The sequence below is a fragment of the Hypomesus nipponensis genome, chromosome 2 (assembly GCF_054491055.1).
Source record: "Hypomesus nipponensis isolate SF chromosome 2, ASM5449105v1, whole genome shotgun sequence".
In the NCBI taxonomy this organism is placed as follows: domain Eukaryota; kingdom Metazoa; phylum Chordata; class Actinopteri; order Osmeriformes; family Osmeridae; genus Hypomesus; species Hypomesus nipponensis.
Genome location: NC_140362.1, coordinates 2,124,066 through 2,145,921, shown reverse-complemented (window position 1 = coordinate 2,145,921; position 21,856 = coordinate 2,124,066). Strand labels below are relative to the sequence as shown.

At 49.1% G+C, this 21,856-nt stretch overlaps 1 protein-coding gene across 1 annotated transcript in view; it reads right to left on the bottom strand.

The window, feature by feature from the left end:
• The window catches only part of triob (trio Rho guanine nucleotide exchange factor b), a 61,151-nt gene that overhangs the window by 35,341 nt on the left and 3,954 nt on the right, over positions 1-21,856 (bottom strand). Inside the window, exons 2-17 of the mRNA XM_084702241.1 lie at positions 20,127-20,183; positions 13,720-13,794; positions 12,936-13,050; positions 11,657-11,849; positions 10,139-10,657; positions 9,023-9,145; positions 7,634-7,825; positions 7,364-7,495; positions 6,854-7,084; positions 5,790-5,912; positions 5,117-5,308; positions 4,597-4,766; positions 3,811-3,985; positions 2,645-2,840; positions 1,189-1,355; positions 331-450 (exon numbers count right to left, since the gene is read on the bottom strand). Coding sequence (XP_084558367.1) covers positions 331-450; positions 1,189-1,355; positions 2,645-2,840; positions 3,811-3,985; positions 4,597-4,766; positions 5,117-5,308; positions 5,790-5,912; positions 6,854-7,084; positions 7,364-7,495; positions 7,634-7,825; positions 9,023-9,145; positions 10,139-10,657; positions 11,657-11,849; positions 12,936-13,050; positions 13,720-13,794; positions 20,127-20,183 — 2,780 coding nt within the window. The remainder of the gene's footprint in view (positions 1-330; positions 451-1,188; positions 1,356-2,644; positions 2,841-3,810; positions 3,986-4,596; positions 4,767-5,116; positions 5,309-5,789; positions 5,913-6,853; positions 7,085-7,363; positions 7,496-7,633; positions 7,826-9,022; positions 9,146-10,138; positions 10,658-11,656; positions 11,850-12,935; positions 13,051-13,719; positions 13,795-20,126; positions 20,184-21,856) is intronic.

Sequence of the window (21,856 nt, the reverse complement as noted above, 5' to 3'; positions counted from 1 at the left end):
GCTGTACTTACAGAAATAAAAACATCCGCTAAATGAATGAAATGGAAACGCAGGAGAGCAGTGTGAGAGGATGTATGGAAGTGCTATCAGCGGGAGTCAGAGTGCTACCAAGAGAGATTAGATCTAGTCATCAGTAACTCTGCCACAGCAAGATGAAACGAGAAGGGAACACACACCCTCAGATCAGCCAACTGTAGAACTGGGTCATGGAGGGCCCAGCATTAAGCTGTGTTAACACCACTAACAACAATATAAATAATGGCTGCACATAGTGGAGCGGAGAGGAGGGAAGAGAATGGGCAGAGAGGGGGAGGTAGAGGAGAAACGTACCTCTATGGCATGTTGAAACTGCTCGTGTTCCTTCTGGAGTTGCTCTGCCTCTTGTAGGGAGCTGGCTGTAATCAACCCAGCGTTTAGCATGGACTCCCCGTTACGAATCCACCCCAGCACCTACACACACACGCACACACACAAACACACACACACACATACACATACACATACACACACAGCCACATGCAGCCACATACACACACACACGCATGTATGCACATACACACACACACAGGCATTTTTAGGTCAGAAGGTGACAGTCTCAGTTGAGTAATCTCATAACCACTTAAAAACACTAGCTACGTGTGTTTGTGTGCGTTTGTAATGCAAACTTTGTATGATCACCCTGTCTCACACATACACATACAGGCATGACCACAAACACACACACCCCACTATCCAGAACATGGGTCAACTGTGGCTCTCCATTACAGCCAAGTAAAGAAATAAATAAATAGTAAGCTAAATAAACCGACTTCTATCTGATGATGCTGCCCTACTTCTGACTTGGCCTAAATCCTGCCATGCTCTCAGTGTGGCTGGGCCACTTCCCAGCATGCAATGCAACAGGGGCTGCCTACCAGGAGACCTGAATCTGTGCTAAGCTACGTCCTATGATACATGCAAAGCTACATGCTAATCAACCGGCTAAGCTACATGCTAAGCGACGTCATAAGCTACATGCTAAGCAACGTCATAAGCTACATGCTAAGTTACATGCTAAGCTACATGCTAAGCTACGTCCCAGGCCTGATCGGAAGGGGAAGCACTAGGGGAGCAGGTGTGCACGCACGTGCCAGTGCGTGCATGTGTGAGTGTGTCTGTGTGTGCATGTGACTGTGTGTGTGTGCGTACCTGTTTGACCTCGGCCTGCAGGTGGCGTAGCTGCACACACTGCTCCAGGTGTCGGCGGTGCTGCTCAGCTGCCTGGTCCAGCTCCTGCTGCTTCTCATGCAGGAAGTCCAGCAGGTCCTGAACACGCGTGGCCATGTCAACGTCCCTGTCACACAGCAGCTCCACACCTGCAGCAACACACACCTGTCACACAGCTGCAGCAACACACACCTGTCACACAGCTGTCACACAGCTGCAGCAACACACACCTGTCACACAGCTGCAGCAACACACACCTGTCACACAGCTGTCACACAGCTGCAGCAACACACACCTGTCACACACCTGTCACACAGCTGCAGCAACACACACCTGTCACACAGCTGTCACACAGCTGCAGCAACACACACCTGTCACACACCTGTCACACAGCTGCAGCAACACACACCTGTCACACAGCTGTCACACAGCTGCAGCAACACACACCTGTCACACAGCTGTCACACAGCTGCAGCAACACACACCTGTCACACAGCTGCAGCAACACACACCTGTCACACAGCTGTCACACAGCTGCAGCAACACACACCTGTCACACACCTGTCACACAGCTGCAGCAACACACACCTGTCACACAGCTGCAGTAACACACACCTGTCACACAGCTGTCACACAGCTGCAGCAACACACACCTGTCACACAGCTGTCACACAGCTGCAGCAACACACACCTGTCACACACCTGCAGGTACAACACTACCACAGGTATGGCATCCTAACCCAGGCCCAAGACCAGGCCCAGGCCCAGGCCCAGGCCCAGGCCCAGGACCAGGACCAGGACCAGGACCAGGACCAGGACCAGGACCAGGACTAGGCCCAGGCCCAGGCCCAGGCCCAGGCCCAGGCCCAGGACCAGGACCAGGACCAGGACCAGGACCAGGCCCAGGACCAGGACCAGGACCAGGACCAGACAGCGACAGCAGAAAGAACTGGCTGGGCCTGTCTCTCTTCTCTGTCTACTTACATTTCACTCCGTCGCTCCACAACGGCATGGTCTGACCCACAGCTCTCTACAGCCCCAAATGAAGCTAGATCTGCCCTGAGAGCTGGAAGCTTGCCTGTCGAATGTGTGTGTGTATGTGTGTATGTGTGTACTGTATATGTATGGTTGTGTATGTGTCCTCAGTGTACTGGGTTTATCCCAGAAACATGAGTCTATAGGATTACAAAGTCAAAGCTGTTTGTCTGGCAAGCGACTCCTGCTGTGAGCTTACCAAGCTCCACACACACACACCACACACACACACACACACACACACACACACACGCACACACTCACACCCTGACTTTCTCTTCACAGAGCTTATAGAACCTCACCATGGTGCAGTATACAGCTACACACTCCCCCCCTCCACACCCCCCCCCCCACACACGCACACACACACACACACACACACACACAGTGTGTCGACCCTCACCAGTGGCCTGCACCTCGGTGACGTACTGCTGCAGCTCCTGGCCCTGGTGCACCACGTCGAAGGCCAGGTTGGTCATGGTCAGGGCCTTGTCAGCGTGGTGCTGCAGCCTCTGCTCAGCCAGGGCCAGGTCCTCCGTGTCCAGCTCACCCCTCTGGCCCGCCAGGTCCTCGTTCCACGACTCCAGGTCTGAGATGATCTGGAGGGAGAGAGAGGGCAGGGTAGGGTCGCTGGAGCTGTCTGCACGGCGTCCTTCTGTGTCAGCAGGCACGCTAAAATACGAAATGTCAAAAAACCCTGAACGATAAAGTTAGTGGTGGAGAAGCCATTGTAGAAGTATGACCTGGTCTCAGTCTCTGTTCAGAATCTCCTCTGTTTTGCCAGCTCATTTCCTGTGCAGCATCTCACAGCCTCAGGCTGTAGGCCACTCTGTGAGCAGAGATGCCAACTAGCTAAGCTAAAGGCTAGCAGGAAATGGAGTCTCTGATGCTAACAACCTAAGCTAACATCTAGCAGGAGATGAAGCTATGTCTCCTGATGCTAACTAAGCTAATGGCTTGCAGCAGATGGAGTTCTGTCTCTGACACCAACACAATAAGTTAACGGCTATCACAAGATAACAAACACACAGAAATACACCTATTTTTGGGGCTAAACTACGCTGGGGCAAATCCATACAGTTGTGGGGCTCAAATCAACGTCAGTCAGGAGAGCATGATGTTCAAAAGGGCTACATGGAAATGGAACGAGTTGGCTTATCCTGCTCTGTAATTTTCTTATTCTGCTCGGTAATTTTAAAGCCCAACCAAGCCCTTCCCTGCCACCGCCCATGCTCTGCAGTGCAAAACCACTGTGCATACACATGACAATGTGCCACACCCATTCACCCCCACATACACACTGTACAATTACACACTGCACACATCTAACACACTCATTTGAGTTTTTTTTACATTTTAGTTATTTAGCAGACGCTCTTATCCAGAGTGACTTACAGTAAGTACAGGGACATTCCCCTGAGGCAAGTAGGTTGTAGGGCCTTGCCAAAGGACACAACGTCATTTCGCACGACCTGGAATCGAACCGGCAACCTTCTGATTACTAGCCCGATTCCCTAACCGCTCAGCCATCTGACTCCCTGCACTCGCAGTAGAAGCCAGCACACTCACGTCGATGGCGTCCCTCTCGAAGATGCGCAGCTGCAGGAAGAGCTCCAGCTTGATCTTCCTCTCCTGGAACAGCTCCTCCATCTGGCCCTGCGCCTCGTCCAGCTGGGCCAGCACCGTCTCGATGTGGGCCATGGAGCTGTTGTGGGGCGTCTTGTTGCTGGAGACGGCCGAGTCCCTGGAGTCAGACAAGGGGACAGCGGGGTGGTCGGATCCAGACAGGGGGAAAGCGGGCTGGTCCGATTCATACTTTTCATGCGTGGTGATGTGTAAATTGTGCATGTAGAAAGTGTTCTTCTTCATGGTGCATATAGAAAGATTAAGCATTTCATGCATGTATTATTAGGCATGTGTTACCTGAGCTGCAGGTGTTACCTGAGCTGCAGGTGTTACCTAGCTGCAGGTGTTACCTGGCTGCAGGTGTTACCTGGCTGCAGGTGTTACCTAGCTGCAGGTGTTACCTGGCTGCAGGTGTTACCTGAGCTGTAGGTGTTACCTGGCTGCAGGTGTTACCTAGCTGCAGGTGTTACCTGGCTGCAGGTGTTACCTGAGCTGTAGGTGTTACCTGGCTGCAGGTGTTACCTAGCTGCAGGTGTTACCTGGCTGCAGGTGTTACCTGAGCTGTAGGTATCACCTGAGCTGCAGGTGTTACCTGAGCTGCAAGTGTTACCTGGCTGTAGGTGTTACCTGGCTGCAGGTATTACCTGGCTGTAGGTGTTACCTGGCTGTAGGTGTTACCTGGCTGTAGGTGTTACCTGGCTGCAGGTGTTACCTGGCTGTAGGTGTTACCTGAGCTGCTGGATAAGGTCCTCTCCCTCCTTGATGACGTTAACGGTGGCCTGCAGGGTGGTCTGCTGCTGCTGGCTGAAGCGCTTGATCAGCTCCTGCACCGCCTCCACCGCCTCAGCATACACGTCATCCAGAAGCTCCTTCTGCAGCTCCTCCAACCACGTCCACAGCTGCGGGAGACAGACAGCCGCCCCAGCCAATCACAGAGGGCCGTGCTAGCACGTCAGGGTTCAGAGCGAGGGAGGTAGAGAGGGAGGGACAAGACCTGGTCTGGCCCTCAGAACGGGGGTGGGGGTTCCTTCCACACTGATGTGCATCACACACACTCACACACACATGCACACACACACACGCACACACACACAACAACTTCAAGTATTATATCCACTAGATGGGGCTCTATACAAGTTCAAGTCTCTCTCTGTCTCTCTGTCTAACAAACACAAACACACACACACACACACACACACACACACACACACACACACACACTGATGGCTGTGCACTGGGATTGTCCTACCTCCTTGACGTGTGTGTGGAAGGCCACGGACATGTCCAGCAGGATCTTCCTCTGCTCCACGCGCCGTACAAAGTCCTGGATTCGGTCCTCCAGCTGGCGGGCCGCCTGGTAGATCTCCTCAGGGTCACACTCCCCCGTCTGGGCCAGCTGCTCCGCCGCCTCCAGCAGCTTGTCAGCGTTGGTGTACGTGTTCTGTCAGGGGGGGCATCGTTACCCTGACGCCTCAACATACTGTATACCCTGTCTCTGGGTATCTAACCTGTCTCTGGGTATCTACACTGTCTCTAGGTATCTACCCTGTCTCTAGGTATCTAACATGTCTCTAGGTATCTACCCTGTCTCTAGGTATCTACCCTGTCCTAGGTATCTAACCTGTCTCTAGGTAACTACCCTGTCTCTAGGTATCTACACTGTCTCTAGGTATCTAACCTGTCTCTAGGTATCTACCCTGTCTCTAGGTATCTAACATGTCTCTAGGTATCTACCCTGTCTCTAGGTATCTACCCTGTCCTAGGTATCTAACCTGTCTCTAGGTATCTAACATGTCTCTAGGTCTCTACCCTGTCTCTAGGTATCTAACCTGTCTCTAAGTATCTACCCTGTCTCTAGGTATCTAACCTGTCTCTAAGTCTCTACCCTGTCTCTAGGTATCTAACCTGTTTTTGGCGCTCACCTGGGCCACCTCCTCAAAGTCCTCGTGTCTCTTCTGCAGGGCGCGGGCCCTGTGCAGAGACTTCCCCACTCCTGTATGCTTACTGAGGAATGCCTCACCATGGTTCTCTATCCAGTCCAGCACCTGGAGGCACACACACACGCACACACACGCACACACGCACACACACACACGCGTGCACACACGCACACACACACACACACGCGCGCGCGCGCACACACGCACACACACACACACACGGCCACGCACACAAAGTATTAATTGTTTCCTAGATATTTACAAAAAAATATTCCTTGGTGATATGAACCACTATAATTCAGAATGCCCTTATCATGTTCTCAACAGAGTCAGAGAGAGATGATGAAGGCGGTTTAAGACCGTGGTCGCAAGGTCCCCTGTAGGAGAAGGAGATTGGAGGTTTCACTGAGGGACACACATGTCCCAGGAGCATCATGTGGCAGCTAATAGGATCACCATGGCAACCCAGAAAAAGATGCTGAGTAGAGATGCAGGAGGGAAGGGATGGAAAACGAAATAAATTGGGCTGTGGAAGTAGGTGAGAGAGACGGAGAGAGCAGCCTGCAGTGAGAGAGGGAGAGAGAGAGAGAGGTAGAGAGGTATAGAGAGAGAGGTAGAGAGGTAGAGAGAGAGAGAGAGAGAGAGAGAGAGAGAGAGAGAGAGAGAGAGAGAGAGAGAGAGAGAGAGAGAGAGAGAGAGAGAGAGGTAGAGAGGTATAGAGAGAGAGAGAGAGGGGGGGGGGGAGAGCAGCCTGCAGGAAGAGGGAGAGAGAGAGGAAGAGAGCAAAATAGAAAGAGGGAGAGAGGGAGAGAGAGGTGGGAGGGAGAGATGGAGTCAAATAGAAAAGTAATGAGTTAGAGAAAGAGATAGCACGAAGAGGAGGTAGAGAGATAGAGATAGAATGTGTGTATGTGTGTACCGCACATGTGTGTTTGTGTGTGTGTGTGTGTACTGTGTGTGTGTATGTGTGTACTGCACATGTGTGTGTGTGTGTGTGTGTACTGTGTGTGTGTGCATTGTACATGTGTGTGTGAGCCGGCCCCTACCTGCTGCACATCCTGCTGGAAGACGCAGAGCTGCAGGCGCTGGTGCAGGCGAACCTTGCGCTGCTGCCACACGTTCTCCAGCTGGCGCTGGTGGTGCAGCACCTCGTGGATGACGTCCAGCACATGGTGCACTGCCTTGGAGTAGTTAGCCGAGGCCGTGAGGGAGTCAGCGCTACCTGGGGTCAGGGGCCGCTGCAGCTTGTCCAGCAGGGACTTACCATCTTGGCTCACCTGAGGAGAGGAGGGGAGGGGAGGGGAGAGGAGAGGAGAGGAGAGGAGAGGAGAGGAGAGGAGAGGAGGGGAGGGGAGGGGAGGGGAGGGGAGGGGAGGGGTTAGAGGGGTGGAGAGGATGTTATTGTTGTTAAAAAATCATGTTTAGAACTTTAAAAACTCCCATTTACATATTATAATTCTTATAATTAATATTGTGAATATAACTTTCCTATGCTGTGTGTGCAGTGCCTCAGAGGATACCGTGGTGTGTGTTCCAGCCCTGTGCCCTGCTCTCACCTCAGAGTACGCAGCGGTGACATGCTCATACAGCCCCTGGTGGTGGTGGATGGTATCTTCCAGCTCCTGCAGTTCAGACGGAAGCTCTCCCTCCCCACACGCCTTGCCCCAGGGCTCCACACTGCTCATGTACTGCAGGGGACAACGCACGTCAACACACACACACACACACACACACACACAGAAATACACACAAGGGATGGAGGAGGGAAGGGAGACACAGAGGGAGACACAGAGGGAGACACAGAGGGAGACACAGAGGTTTCTGACCTGGTCAGCTTTGTGGTGGAAGGAGGCAGACATCTCCAGAAGGCTGCTGCGCTCGTCCAACGCGGCAGCGAAGGCCTTCCACTCCTGCTCCAGCTGCCCTGAGATCTGCTGGATCTGCTGCGAGGCGTAGTGACCAGACTCCAGCAGACGGTTCCCCACAGACATGATCCTGTTGATGTTCACGTACACGTTCTGGAAGGAGACACATGCGGATGTCACAGCAGAACCTTCTAGAGAGAGAGACGTGCAGATGTCAAGGTGGAACAGAACCTTGGATGGGGGTAAACATGCACACTTTAGAGTAGAACATTCTGGAAGGGTACACATACACGCTTTTGATCTGAAGCTCAACAAAAGTTCAAAACATGTAACAAAGTGTGCCATTTCTATTTCAAATACAGGTTTGTAAATAAGCATGCAGTTTGGCATCACACCTCTAGAGGGCAGAGACCATCTTCACATTGCGTATGCGAGGCACACAGCCGCTTACATAATCGCAAACGATCCTCATCAGTATTTTTTGGTCGATTCCAGTCTCGTCGTAAAGATTATTATGGAAGAGAGTCTTTCTATTGGCAAATTTTCCACAACACTGAACACAAATGTAAATACTGTTGCTGAGTCCATTCATGCTCGAACAACACACATCAAAGGAAAGATGGTTATTTCCAGCAAACAGGAAAGTATCCAGGCTGTATCCTGTGGAATACTGGGTGGGGGACCCAAGCCCCCTCATGTTCATTTATTGATATCCTACATTATAATATCCATTGTTTTATTATATAACTGAATCGGTCAATGTTGATGCTTGTAGCTTTGACCCACTTTCGATCCTGTGTCTTACTGTGCTTAGATGGAGAAGGTGAAGTCGTTGAAGTGATCAGAACCGTGTATGACATCACTTCAACTGACGTTCTGAATCCATGCTTCTCTGTCGACCAGCTGTTGACCAGCTGTAGTGTGGTATCTCTGTGTTTTCTCTGTGTTCACCATGAAAATCAGCCTTCAGACATTTCCCTGCCTTTGATCTATTCATGATTCATGAGTCGTGTATACAGATAAACGTACATATATGAATATGTAAACTCCAGAACCCAGACTGATGTTGCAGCGTCAGTGGAGACCTTTTCTTCAACAAGACTCTCACCATGCAATTTATGGCAAATGATTTAGATTTTATAGTATATATATATATATATATATATATATATATATATATATATATATATATATATATATATTTACTGTTAATAGATTCTGACCTCCGAAAGCCTAGACCTACGCACTTCTGATCCTTGATCTGCAGCTGTCCTCTCTATATAGTGTGTTTGTGGCTGTGGAAAAAAGAGTGTGCTGAATGAAAGTGTTTGGGTATAAAACGAGTCTCACCATGCAGTTCATGGCGAAGTGGTTGTGCTGGGTCTGGAGTTCTGCAGCCTGGGTGTGGGACCCTCCGATCTCCGTGTAGCTGGTCAGGAACAGGCCCTTGTTGTGCAAGATCCAGTCAAACATCTGGAAACACACACACCCAGATGCCCAGACAAAACACACAGACACACACAAAGACACACACACACAGAGAGGGAGACAGAAACCCATCCAGATTAGCAGGAGCAGGCTTCAGCTTGTATAACTGCTGGTGTTTAAAGTAGCACAGAGAGCAGAGACATGAAGCTCACAACAATCCTACTAACACTGCCACCTCCTGCTAAACTGGATGACCTTCTGGGGAATCAAATCATTTCTTCATGAAGGATTCTGAGGCTGTTTCCACAACCTGATGTTTACTTGTGTCGGAACATTTTGTAGTACTGTGGTTTGTTTGTGTTTTTTGTAAAGAAATGTTTGATTACTTTTCAGTTTTATGAAGACTGAATATAACTGTTCAAGGAGTATCAGGACTGTGTGATGACTGTCCATCAGAAGTGTGTGCTGTCAAGGACACACACACACACACACACGCACACACTGTGAGTATGCTGAGCACACACACAGCACTAGGGTGTTGATGTTTATCATTCTCAGGCTGGCTGTCGACGGCCCTCTCGTCTGAGGGGCCTCTGGAGGGCTGGCTGGCTTCCTCTAATCTGACGGAACAACAGGGTCAAACCACATGACCGGTGTGTGTGTGTGTGTCTGCGAGTGGGTGCGGTTTGTGCGTAACTGCGCGCCCACGTGTGTGTGTGGGGAGGGTGTGCTCGTGTGTGTTTAATTATAACTTGGCTGTCAAACCCACCTCTACAGCTCTCTCTGCCTGAGGCCCATGAAGCTATCTTTACACGGTGAGACTTTCCGTTATTCACACACCTCATCAGAGAGCTTTCTATCGGGGGAAACTGTGCTCTGAATATAAATACACTGCACATGACACTATACCATACATCCTTACTTCAATGCATGACAGCTTTGTTAAAGTGTAGCCACGTGCCAAAACAACAACTCTGAAGTGTAACACCATTCAGCCCAACTGAGCGTCGATGTAGCTAGCAGCTGGTACAAGCGCACCTTCTCCGCGTCCTGTTCGAACAGCCGCAGCTGGAAACACTGATCCAGCTTCAGCTTCCTCATGTGCCAGAGCTGCTGCAGGTGCTGCCGGGTGGTATGCAGCTTGTCCAGCAGCGCCGTCACCTTGGGCGCCAGGCTGTGGGCCTCGTTAGCGTCGTTAGCCACGCCGCGGTTAGCGTAACCCTCGTTAGCCGCCGCCTGCAACTTCTGGAGGAGCCGGCGTCCCTGGGCGTCCAGCTCCTCCACGGACGCCTTGGTGGCGCGCTTCTTCAAGGCCGCGTGGTCTTCCATGAGCCGGCGTGCCCCTTCGAGGTCGCGGGGTAGGTCGCGCTGAGCCAGCGTCTCCTGCAGCTCCTCCAGCCGAGCTAGCGCCCGCGCGGCCTCGCTGGCGAACTCCTCGAACGCCATCCTGACCTCGATCCACTCGTCGTGGTTGTAGTCCAGGCTTCCCTCAAAGTCGGAGGTGAGCTGGGAGGGGTCCACCACCTTGGTCAAGCCCTCCAGCGACACCATGATCGTCTGAAAAGGGGAGGGATGGAAAAGAGATGGAGGAGAGGTGGGGGACAGGGATGGAGACAGGTATGGAGACAGGTGGAGAGATGGAAAGAGATGATCATGGGTTAATTATAATGCACACAAAGACTTCCTAGCAGCAGCGCATTGCCACTGAATATGCATGAGGCAGCAGCGCATGTTATCACCAACACTTCTGAATATGCATCAGGGGTAAACCCACTAGGACAGGTGGAGCACCTCAGATCATCACCTCTCTATCACAAAGTAATGAAGTGTTGTTCTAGGGGCAAGAAGAGTCAACATTCTCTGCTTATGCTCAAATGGTATCATATAGATAATTTGCAGGCACAGAATCTTCCACTGTATCAATGATAGATCAAAAGTAGATTGAGACATCTATCTACTATGAAGTGGAGGCTACTTAACAGTTTAAAAACGAAACATCTGGAGATGAGTGTGTGGATATGAGAGCTTCACAGGTATAGACATCAGATGTAGGATGGGAACAGAAAAGCTCTTTTAAACATCCATATATGAGGCTGGCTTGCCGCATCCCATCTTCAGTAGTGAGTTAACCTTATTCTGGACATCCCTGCTCAAACTACCCCGGTGCAATGGATCAATCCCCAGAGACCAAAATATCCTACTTCCACACAAAGTAGGTCGTGACTAAATTTAACAGTTCCCAAGCTTTCCAGTCAAGACCAGAGTATTTCAAGACACAGTTTTAAGCTATTGCTGACAATTACTAACAGCTAACACTAACAATTACTAACAGCTAACACTAACAAATGAAACATAATTCTCACATAATGTATCTTCATTAGCAGCTCACACCGTGAAACATTCATTCCCACCTTCGAGCAGGAAGCCCTCAGACAGCCTAACCACAGATGCCATCAAACCCGTCACCCAACGAAAAGATTTTCCATGACACAACTTACTTCACAGTTGACCGTTAAACCAGAAGCCACTGTTGGCTCATCCAGCTAAACAACTCACCTCAAATTCAAACTTGGAGCTGCCAAAGTTGGTTCTCTGTTTCTGCCAGAAGTTATCAGGCTTGATGATAAGCGTCACGTGGATGCAGGAAGGAAAGGACTCCTGAAGGATCTTCAGAAGAGGTTTGATGGAGTCCCACTTGGAGCCGCGCATGTCCACAATGACCGTGAAGCCATACCTGCGCACATCCTCACTGAGACAACAGAAGAATCTCAACAACAAAGAACTAACTACAACATTTTAAACCACAAACACAGAAAACAACAGTTGAAAACTGGGATGGAAAAGATTTTGCTTAAAAAATACATAAATAAATTAAAGAAAATAAGAGTTGTGACAAATGAAAACAACGTAATCTTACCAAGTGTTACCAAGTAAAAGTCCATAAAAGGTTTTGCTTCTTCTCTGGTTTGATGTCTAGCCCCAGTCTGGCTGGGCTCCCCTGCACTAACTCAACCTGACTAATGCACCCTGGCGGTCTCCCAGAAGGACAGAAAGACAAAGAAGAAGAACAGAATACAGAGGAGGGAAAGAGAGACTGAGACTGAAGTGTTTTACATACTGTAGAGAGTATGTTTGTGCTTGTGAGAGAGAGAGAGAGGGAGAGAGAGAGAGAGAGAGAGAGAGAGAGAGAGAGAGAGAGAGAGAGAGAGAGAGAGAGAAGTAGAGAGAGAGATAGAGAGAGAGAGAGAGAGAAGTAGAGAGAGAGAGAGAGAGAGAGAGAGAGAGAGAGAGAGATAGAGAAGTAGAGAGAGAGAGAGAGAGAGAGAGAGAGAGAGAGAGAAGTAGAGAGAGAGAGACTCAAGGGGAGGCTAACCTACATACATGCAGGACTCAAGTTCCACCCAGCCTTACAGCAGAGGTACTGGGATGAAATTCTGGGTAGACAGATTGAGTTAGGGTTACCTGGGGGTGGGGTTGTGGTTACCTGGGATTAGGATTAGGGTTTGGGTTGCCAGGGAAGGTGATAGGGGTATTAGGGGGAAATGTTTAGGGTTACCTGGAGATATGATAAGGGGATAAGGTTAGCGTTACCTGGGGATAAGATTAGGGGACGATATTAGGGTTACCTGGGGATGAGATAAAGGGATGAGATTAGGGTTACCTGGGGATGAGATAAGGGGATGAGATTAGGGTTACCTGGGAATGAGATAAAGGGATGAGATTAAGGGACTTGGTTACGATTATTTGGGGATGAGGTTATGGTTACCTGGAAATGAAATTAGGCGATAAGGTTATGGTTACCAGGGATGAGATTACAGGATGAGATTAGGGTTACCTGGGGATTGCAGCGAGGTAGGTGATGAGCCTGCGCAGGTCCTCCTGGCGGAACCTGTCGTGGTTGCTCCTGGCGGGGAAGGTGAGGACGGGCCCGCCACGTCGATCTCTACCACCTGGATACCAGCACAGGTTAGTCTATCTCTACCACCTGGACACCAGCACAGGTTAGTCTATCTCCACCACCTGGATACCAGCACAGGTTAGTCTATCTCCACCACCTGGATACCAGCACAGGTTAGTCTATCTCCACCACCTGGACACCAGCACAGGTTAGTCTATCTCCACCACCTGGACACCAGCACAGGTTAGTCTATCTCCACCACCTGGACACCAGCACAGGTTAGTCTATCTCCACCACCTGGACACCAGCACAGGTTAGTCTATCTCCACCACCTGGACACCAGCACAGGTTAGTCTATCTCCACCACCTGGACACCAGCACAGGTTAGTCTACCTCCACCACCTGGACACCAGCACAGGTTAGTCTATCTCCACCACCTGGACACCAGCACAGGTTAGTCTACCTCCACCACCTGGACACCAGCACAGGTTAGTCTACCTGGAGATATCAACTCGACACGCCGCTCTTGAGGTGAATGCCACATGTAACCAGCACTTTCATCATATGCAGACTATTGTGTGAGGTAGTGCCTGGAGACACTGGACTGTGTCAAGGTTTGGCAGGTTGTTATAGCTCAACAATTAGAGTTCTTGCCTGCAGATCAGAAGGTCCCAGGTTTGAATCCCCCCCATTTGTTCTGCTAAGACGGCATTATCCTTACCTGAAAGAAAGGCCACCTTCTCCTTGAGGATGGGCAGCACGTCTATGGCCTTCATGTCCTCATGGCCGTGGAACCCTACAACAAAGAACAGGAAGTCACACAACCCTACCAAGGACAAGGACAGGCAGGCAGAGAGGCAGGCAGACAGACAGTCCTACCAGGAGACAGACAGACAGGGTTTCCAGGAGAATGACAGACAGACAAACGGACTGGTAGCAGACAGTCAAATAACATAGCAGAAGTGCAATAGACAGACTCATAAAGAATGACTGTTCAACTTTCCCTAAAATGACATGATTTTTATTTAGGAAAATGGTTGTCTCTCTCCCTCCTTGATCCTGTTTTAATCTTGATGGCCCCCCCCCCCTCCTCCAGTCTGCCGATGAACACTCTGACCCACTTACACTGCTACCCTGAAGTAACACAGAAATTAGTTAGCTTGCTCTCATTACCATTCTAGGTTGGTCACACCCTTTGCGAAGCCAGAGATCCTGATTAGTTATGCAAACCAAAGATCAGTGGAGCTCAGAAACAAATGATCGCTGCGTCTGATTCTGTAAGTGGTTTATTCCTTTTCATAGCACCATGATGGATCAAGTGGCAGCATCACTGAGCCTGTCTGTTCTGGTGTTACCTACAGCCTCTGCCAACTCACCAGATGGCTCCTACTTAATACCAGGGAAGGAGAGAATCACATGCAGCTTCTTTCAGCCTGACAGTCTGTGGTCTGTACAGCCTCGATGAAGGCCCCAGCCCAGCCCCATCCCCAGCCCAGCCCCATCCCCAGCCCAGCCCCATCCCCAGCCCAGCCCCAGCCCCAGCCCCAGCCCCATCCCCAGCCCAGCCCCAGCCCCAGCCCCAGCCCCAGCCCCAGCCCCAGCCCCAGCCCCAGCCCCAGCCCCAGCCCCAGCCCCAGCCCCAGCCCCAGCCCCAGCCCCAGCCCCAGCCCAGCCCCATTCCCAGCCCAGCCTCATCCCCATCCCCATCCCCAGCCCCAGCCCAGCCCCATTCCCAGCCCAGCCTCATCCCCATCCCCAGCCCAGCCCCATCCCCATCCCCAGCCCAGCCTCATTCCCAGCCTCATTCCCAGCTCCAGCCCCATTCCCAGCCTCGTTCCCAACCCCAACCCCATTCCCAGCCCAGCCCCATTCCCTGCCTCATTCCCAGCCCAGCCCCATCCCCAGCCTCATTCCCAGCCCCATTCCCAGCCCAGCCTCATCGCCAGCTCCAGCCTCATTCCCAGCCTCATTCCCAGCCCCAGCCTCATTCCCAGCTCCAGCCCCAATTTAAAATCTGTGTCCACATCATTCTGAAAGCCTACAGGTCTATTATTCACTCTGCTGCCAAGCAAGGAGCTCTCGGTTCTGATACTGACTCCTTTCTCTGACCTTGTCTAAACATTCCTACTGCCTGTAAGTGTGTGCGTGTGTGTGTGTGTGTGTGTGTGTGTGTGTGTGCGGTACAGGGACACGGGCCCCAGTAGAAACCCTACTCCACAGTTTCCTGTGAAGTGTGTGTATGCCCACATTCCACTTCTTGGTGTTTTATGTAACAGGCTGATCTTGGCCCACAGCCAAAACTGACCTCCACTACTACGTGGTGAGACACAAAAGACACAATACACACACATGCACACACATAGAGGAAAGCACAAACACACACGATGGCCTTAGAGAGAGTTCACCACACCTCTGTCCTGAAGACAAAGATGAGGTTGTTCCACTATGATACAGGGATGCAAGACAGTAGAACTCCCACACACACACACACACACTATCACACACACACACACACACACACAGCTGTTGCAGCACAACAGACATGACTGTTGGAATCCCGAGCAGGCAGAATAAACCAGAAAATCTGACGCAGGCAACAGCTGATTGACATCGACAACACAGTCGTTCCTACAAGCAACAAACTCTGGGCCCAACTATGTTAGACTGTTGATTTACCCGAAAATTGAAAATTCTGACTTTTTAGTTTCATAACAAATCATTTGAATTTTTTCAATCAACTCATATATAAATAAAATCTGTGTGATCCATGTTTATAGTAAATCTGGACACATATTCCGGAAAAAAAGCTATATGGCTATAGCAGCGAAGGAGAGACAATTGTCGCGGGAGACAATTGCTGGCTGAGTCAATGCATACGTTTGAATGCTATGTCCATACATTAAACATTTAACCACACTGTCAACTCAATTTAGACACTAAGTGATGGTTTCCCAGAAAAGAATTAAGAATTGCACTAAACTAAGAGAACAATTCGATTAAGATCTGCATATAAAATCTTTTTTAGTCTGAGCTATTCCACAAGGGGAAAAGTGAGCCTACAGGTCACAGTGTAAATTAGCCAATCACATTACCCAGAAACACATTGTTACACCGTACCCAGAAACACATTGTTACACCCTACCCAGCAACACATTGTTACACCCTACCCAGCAACACATTGTTACACCCTACCCAGCAACACATTGTTACACCCTACCCAGCAACACATTGTTACACCCTACCCAGCAACACATTGTTACACCCTACCCAGCAACACATTGTTACACCCTACCCAGCAACACATTGTTACACCCTACTCAGCAACACATTGTTACACCCTTAGTCATTTCTTAAAGGCAGTGTAGGCAATGTTGTTGAGAAGCATTTTTTGCCATATTTACCGAAAGTAACTTCCCATCTTGATAGCAACCAATATATCTAAAGGTTTGATGGAAATAGTAAATCATTCCGACATCTGTGGGCGTCACAATACTATAATAAACACGACCAATCATTAAGGGGTACACTGACTATTGATTGGACAGGCTACCTGTCTGTCTACCTACTTACCTGCGCGCACTCTGCCCCCTTATTTTGGTTTGAATCGTGTCAAAAATAATCTAAAATAGCTTGCCTACCCTGCCTTTAATTCGTGCTTAGTTCTAACAGAGGGAAAAGTGCAATCTCTAACTGTATTTGGCGTGAGAGACTGATCATCAGCCAAGCAGTTGTGCAGCCCTGAATAGTGAGACCACCTCGTATATCTCTCAGGGCCTCTTAGTTCTCCCTGTCTCTGTGCTATTGACTGTTAGCATGTTAGTGTTCCTCTCTGGGTCTCCCTTGGCAACCGCTCTCCTGCCACCATGCTTTCCTTTAGGTCTCTTGTTCTCTACTGTTATTTAGATGTATGCGCAAAGACACAATGCTGTGTGTGCGTGTGTGTTTGTATGTGTGAGTGTGTACATAAATGTGTTTTATGTGTGTATGTACGTGTATGTGTGTGTTTGTTGCATTACAGAAACATGCGTCTGAGACCACTACCTGAGAGAGAGAAAGAGAGAAAGAGAGAGACAGAGACAGACAGAGACAGAGAGTTAGAGAGAGAGAGAGACAGAGAGAGAAAGAGAGTTAGAGAGAGAGAGAGACAGAGAGCGAAAGAGAGAGAGAGAGATATGGGAGGGAGAGATGGAGTAAAATAGAAAAGTGATGAGTTAGAGAAAGAGAGAGCATGAAGAGGAGGTAGAGAGAGAGATAGTATGTGTGTACGTGTATGTGTACTGTATGTGTGTGTATGTATGTGTGCACTGTACATGTGTGTGTGTGTGAACTGTACATGTGTGTGTGTGTGTGTGCGCACAGTACGTGACTGAGACAACTACCTGAGAGGCGGATGAGAGTCTTTCCAGCTTGAGCAAACTGCCAACTGTGGTTATCCAGCACGGCCATCATCGCTCTGAGCCAGGACCTAGAGCAGGCTTCTGTACCCTCACCTCCACCAGCCAGAGAGCCTGGCCTACCTGCACCTGTCTGTCAGGGAAGCCTGGCTGAAGGGCTGTGTTAGCATTAGCATTAGCCTCCAGCCTCAGTTCTTCTCCAGATTCATCCTGTTGTCTTGTTGTTACACCAACTCCGTGTCCCTGTGACTGCAGCAGCTGCCGGTCTTTCCACTGCAACCGCTTTTTCTCCTTTCACCCCAGCCACCCCCCCAAATAAGATTTACTGAGGAGTGTTGCTAAGCACCAAGTAGTTCTCCTGGTCCTCCTTGGGAAGAGCCAGGCCAACAGTTGTCATAGCGGATTTGCTGTGGAGTGGGCTTTGTTGTCGACTGATTCAAATCCGCTCGATAAGTCCAAGATCTTCTGACCTCCACCCTGCCGTGCAGATACCGTATGGCACGGTCTCGTCAATTAGACTGAGCAGGACATTCACGAGTCCTGAATGGACCAGGGACCACATGTACCGTCCAACAGTCTAACAGGCAGGATGGGTTGAGCAAGGCTTTGGGGAGTGGCATGGCTGGGTGGTAGAATGTAGAATGTGCCATGGGGAGGGAGTCAGGTGGCTGAGCGGTTAGGGAATCGCGCTAGTAATCAGAGGGTTGCCTGATCAATTCCCCGCTGTGCCAAATTACATTGTGTCCTTGGGCAAGGCACTTCACCCTACTTGCCTCGGGGAGAATGTCCCTGTACTTACTGTAAGTCACTCTGGATAAGAGTGTCTGCTAAATGATTAAATGTAATATTGTGGTTGAGATTCTATTGTTGCACTGTAGTCGAGATATTAGCCTTTTATTAGCCTATTATTATTGTCAAACGAATGTCAGCTAGGATGTCACTCTGACCACACACACAGTTAGAACTATGCATGATTCATGATTTTCTGCTGTAGTTTCTACAGCATATCTATTGTATATGGATAAAAGCATCTTGTGAATGAAGATGTAACTGAGAATGTAGTGTTGTGCTCACAGCTGCAGGGCAACAGCTGTGTCCGAGCTAGGAAACATACAAACAAACAGCTGATTGGTCACCCGTCTACCTGCTGAGCCAAGATGGTCCATTGCATCATGGAACTTGCAGTTTTTTTAGGTAACAGCAAAGTTTGTTTGAATGTGTGATGTGTGTGTGTGTGTGTGTTGCCTGCAGTGGAGCAGGGGCATCTCTCGTGTGTATGAGTTCATGATATCCTCTGGTAGGGTTGGTGCCCTAGGGACATATTCAATAGATTTTCAGTAGCCTCTCTAACACAGGGCATAGGCCTATCTCCTCTAAAAACACACACACACACACCCAGACACACACAGACACACACACACAGGCAGACACAGACATACTCAGACACAACCACACAGACATTTCAACACACACTACGCACACACCCAAAAAACACACAGACACACACATACTACGCACACGGCATAGACACACAAACTCCACAGACACACACAAGCCCAGAGACACACACACTAGGACAGCTCTCTCTGTGGGATGGGGGTGACATCCTGCCACTTGTTATTCCAGCTCTGAAAACAGGCCTCTAATGTCAACAAGAAGCTTGCCCGCCATCCGATGTCATGAACACGGCTGTCACTATTTAACATGTTGGCATCAGGGATAAGTAAAGCTGAGTGGTACAGCATTTGAATGCAAATCTTTGCAGATTTGAGACCCAAGTCTCTTTGGATAAAGCGTGTGTTAAATAAATACGTGATTATATCTTGTTGTCAGAATAGTTTGTTTTTCTCCTGATAGATTTCTGCATATCAATAGATACAAGGGATGAATCAACAGTCTATAATGTGAGCTTTTATTCTGAAGGACGAGAGTCCCTTAATTTAACACTTCCTGTTTCCTGCCTCCGCCTTGGCGTCCATCCTGTGCCAGCTCGTTTAAATATTAACTGCTTCTGGAGCACACTTTTCTCAGGAGAGTTCTTTGCACTAAGACTTGAGGCAGAAATCAATATGGAGGAGATGTATGACTGCATGTGCAGGACAGCAATGATGAAGCATATTAGTACTTCCTGTTACCCTGCGGCCAACAGCTTCCAAATAATGTCAGGGCTGCAGAGTGAGAAAAAACCTGAACTAATCATTCATTATTTTATTGTATTTATGAATTAGTAATAATAATTTGAATAGTGGGAATTGCATCACATCACCAAATTATAAGAAACATCTAAGCTATAATATCTGGTTCCACCTGATTCCCTTGTTTGCATAAACGGATGTTCTTGAAATATGGAAATAGTTTACATCGTTGTAATTATGCTTCAATATACGCTTTCTTTGAGTTTGCTTGTCTCTCTATGGTATGATAGTGCACGTGTGTTTGTGAGCCTTCTGGGTGTTGTCCCTGTGCTGGGGAGTTGACTGCCTCTAGTGGTCAGGAGTGAAACTGCCTCCTGGAATCCTGGGTGTCCCAGAAACATGGTTACACCATGAAGCTCCCTAATAACGTATCTATGGAAACAACCTTTTCTCGCCCTTAACTCAGTCAACTGGGTTAGTATTGTTAACCACAAATCCAATATGAGTGACGAATAGAGGAACACAGTTATTGAACACAAAAACAAGTTCTGCTCATAAATGCATTTCAGTTGAGCCAGAATGTAAACTAAGATACAGACCTGATGATTGGCTGCTTGGTCCCTCCAGTTTTGGTTCACATTGCGTGAGAGAACAATCTAGAAGATGAGAGAGAGTTGAGAAGAGCAGTTAGACAGCTTTCAGACTGTCTGACCAGGAGCAAGCGATCCTCCAGCCGGCACAATGACAGTGAGAAGGCTGCTCTGAGGAGCTTGATTCTCTCTCAGATTAAGCAGCATTAGACACACTCTCAGACACCATTCTCCATAACACTGTGGCACCACAACAGATCAACACAACAAGGACAATACCCTGACTGGGTATTCTCACTGCACAACTAATTATAACGATAATGCGTTCATTTAAAGTTGAATGTTATCTTATTGTCAGTAAGGTTAAACAGTTTTGTGGCCAGCGTTCACACAAGGCTGGAGTACACAGGACAACACAGAGCAAGTCCCAGAGCAGACGCTTTCATCCAACACAGAGCAAGTCCCAGAGCAGACGCTTTCATCCAACACAGAGCAAGTCCCAGAGCAGACGCTTTCATCCAACACAGAGCAAGTCCCAGAGCAGACGCTTTCATCCAACACAGAGCAAGTCCCAGAGCAGACGCTTTCATCCAACACAGAGCAAGTCCCAGAGCAGACGCTTTCATCCAACACAGAGCAAGTCCCAGAGCAGACGCTTTCATCCAACACAGAGCAAGTCCCAGAGCAGACGCTTTCATCCAACACAGAGCAAGTCCCAGAGCAGACGCTTTCATCCAACACAGAGCAAGTCCCAGAGCAGACGCTTTCATCCAACACAGAATACACGGGGGATTTGAACCCTCTTTGTCTGCAGTCAAATACTCTACCTACCACTGAGCTACATCCCTGCACCCATACTAAACATGTTCAAAATCTGTGAGGAAAGATCTCAACTTGCTCAACAGCCCCTAAGGAACTGAACCAAAGAACCACATTTGTGGGGTTCAAGCAGTCCTCGTCTTTGGTGGTTATTTTCTTCCATGTCAGGCAGGTCAGCTAATAAAACAGCCTGTTCCTCTTTACATCCGTCCCGCACATCAAATCAAATCAAGTCAAATTAATTTGTATAGCCCTTTTTACACGCAAGCATGTCACAGAGGGCTTCACATACGCCCATAGAACTGCCCCTCAACCAACCTAAACCCTCAAGGAAGACAAGGAAAAACTCCCAGAAAAACTCCCAACGGGAGAAAAAATGGAAGAAACCTTGGGAGGAGCAATTCAGAGAGGGATCCCCTCCTCCAGAGACGGTTGGCAAGAGAGAGGAGCAGAACACAAGCTAAACATAGTCATACAGTGTCAATGGGTTTTGAATGTGAGCATGGATTTGAGAGGGGGTGCATAAACTGCATTAACAGCCTAGCAAGCGATCGGTGAGTTTTGTTGACATGAAAAATGTATGCTTTACTGTAAGAACGCTTTTACTGTCATTTGGACAACCCTGCTGACTGGAGGTGGTACTGCAGTGCTCTTTCTGGGTCAGTGGAGCAAGCAGGGTGGCTTAACTCTGGCCCGATTCTTAAAAGACGGCACCAGCATTTGCTGCAAGGCATCATGGGCCAGCGTACTGTGATATCAAGGACTGCAAGTCATATCACACCGTCTCTACTGTCTCAAGGACAGGTGAGGAATCATTGGCATGTGACCATAATCTAGGCTCCCGTTCAGAGAATCCACAGCTGTACACAGTGTAGTCAGCCGTTAATCACCACTGGAATACCAAGCGTGTTTACTCATCT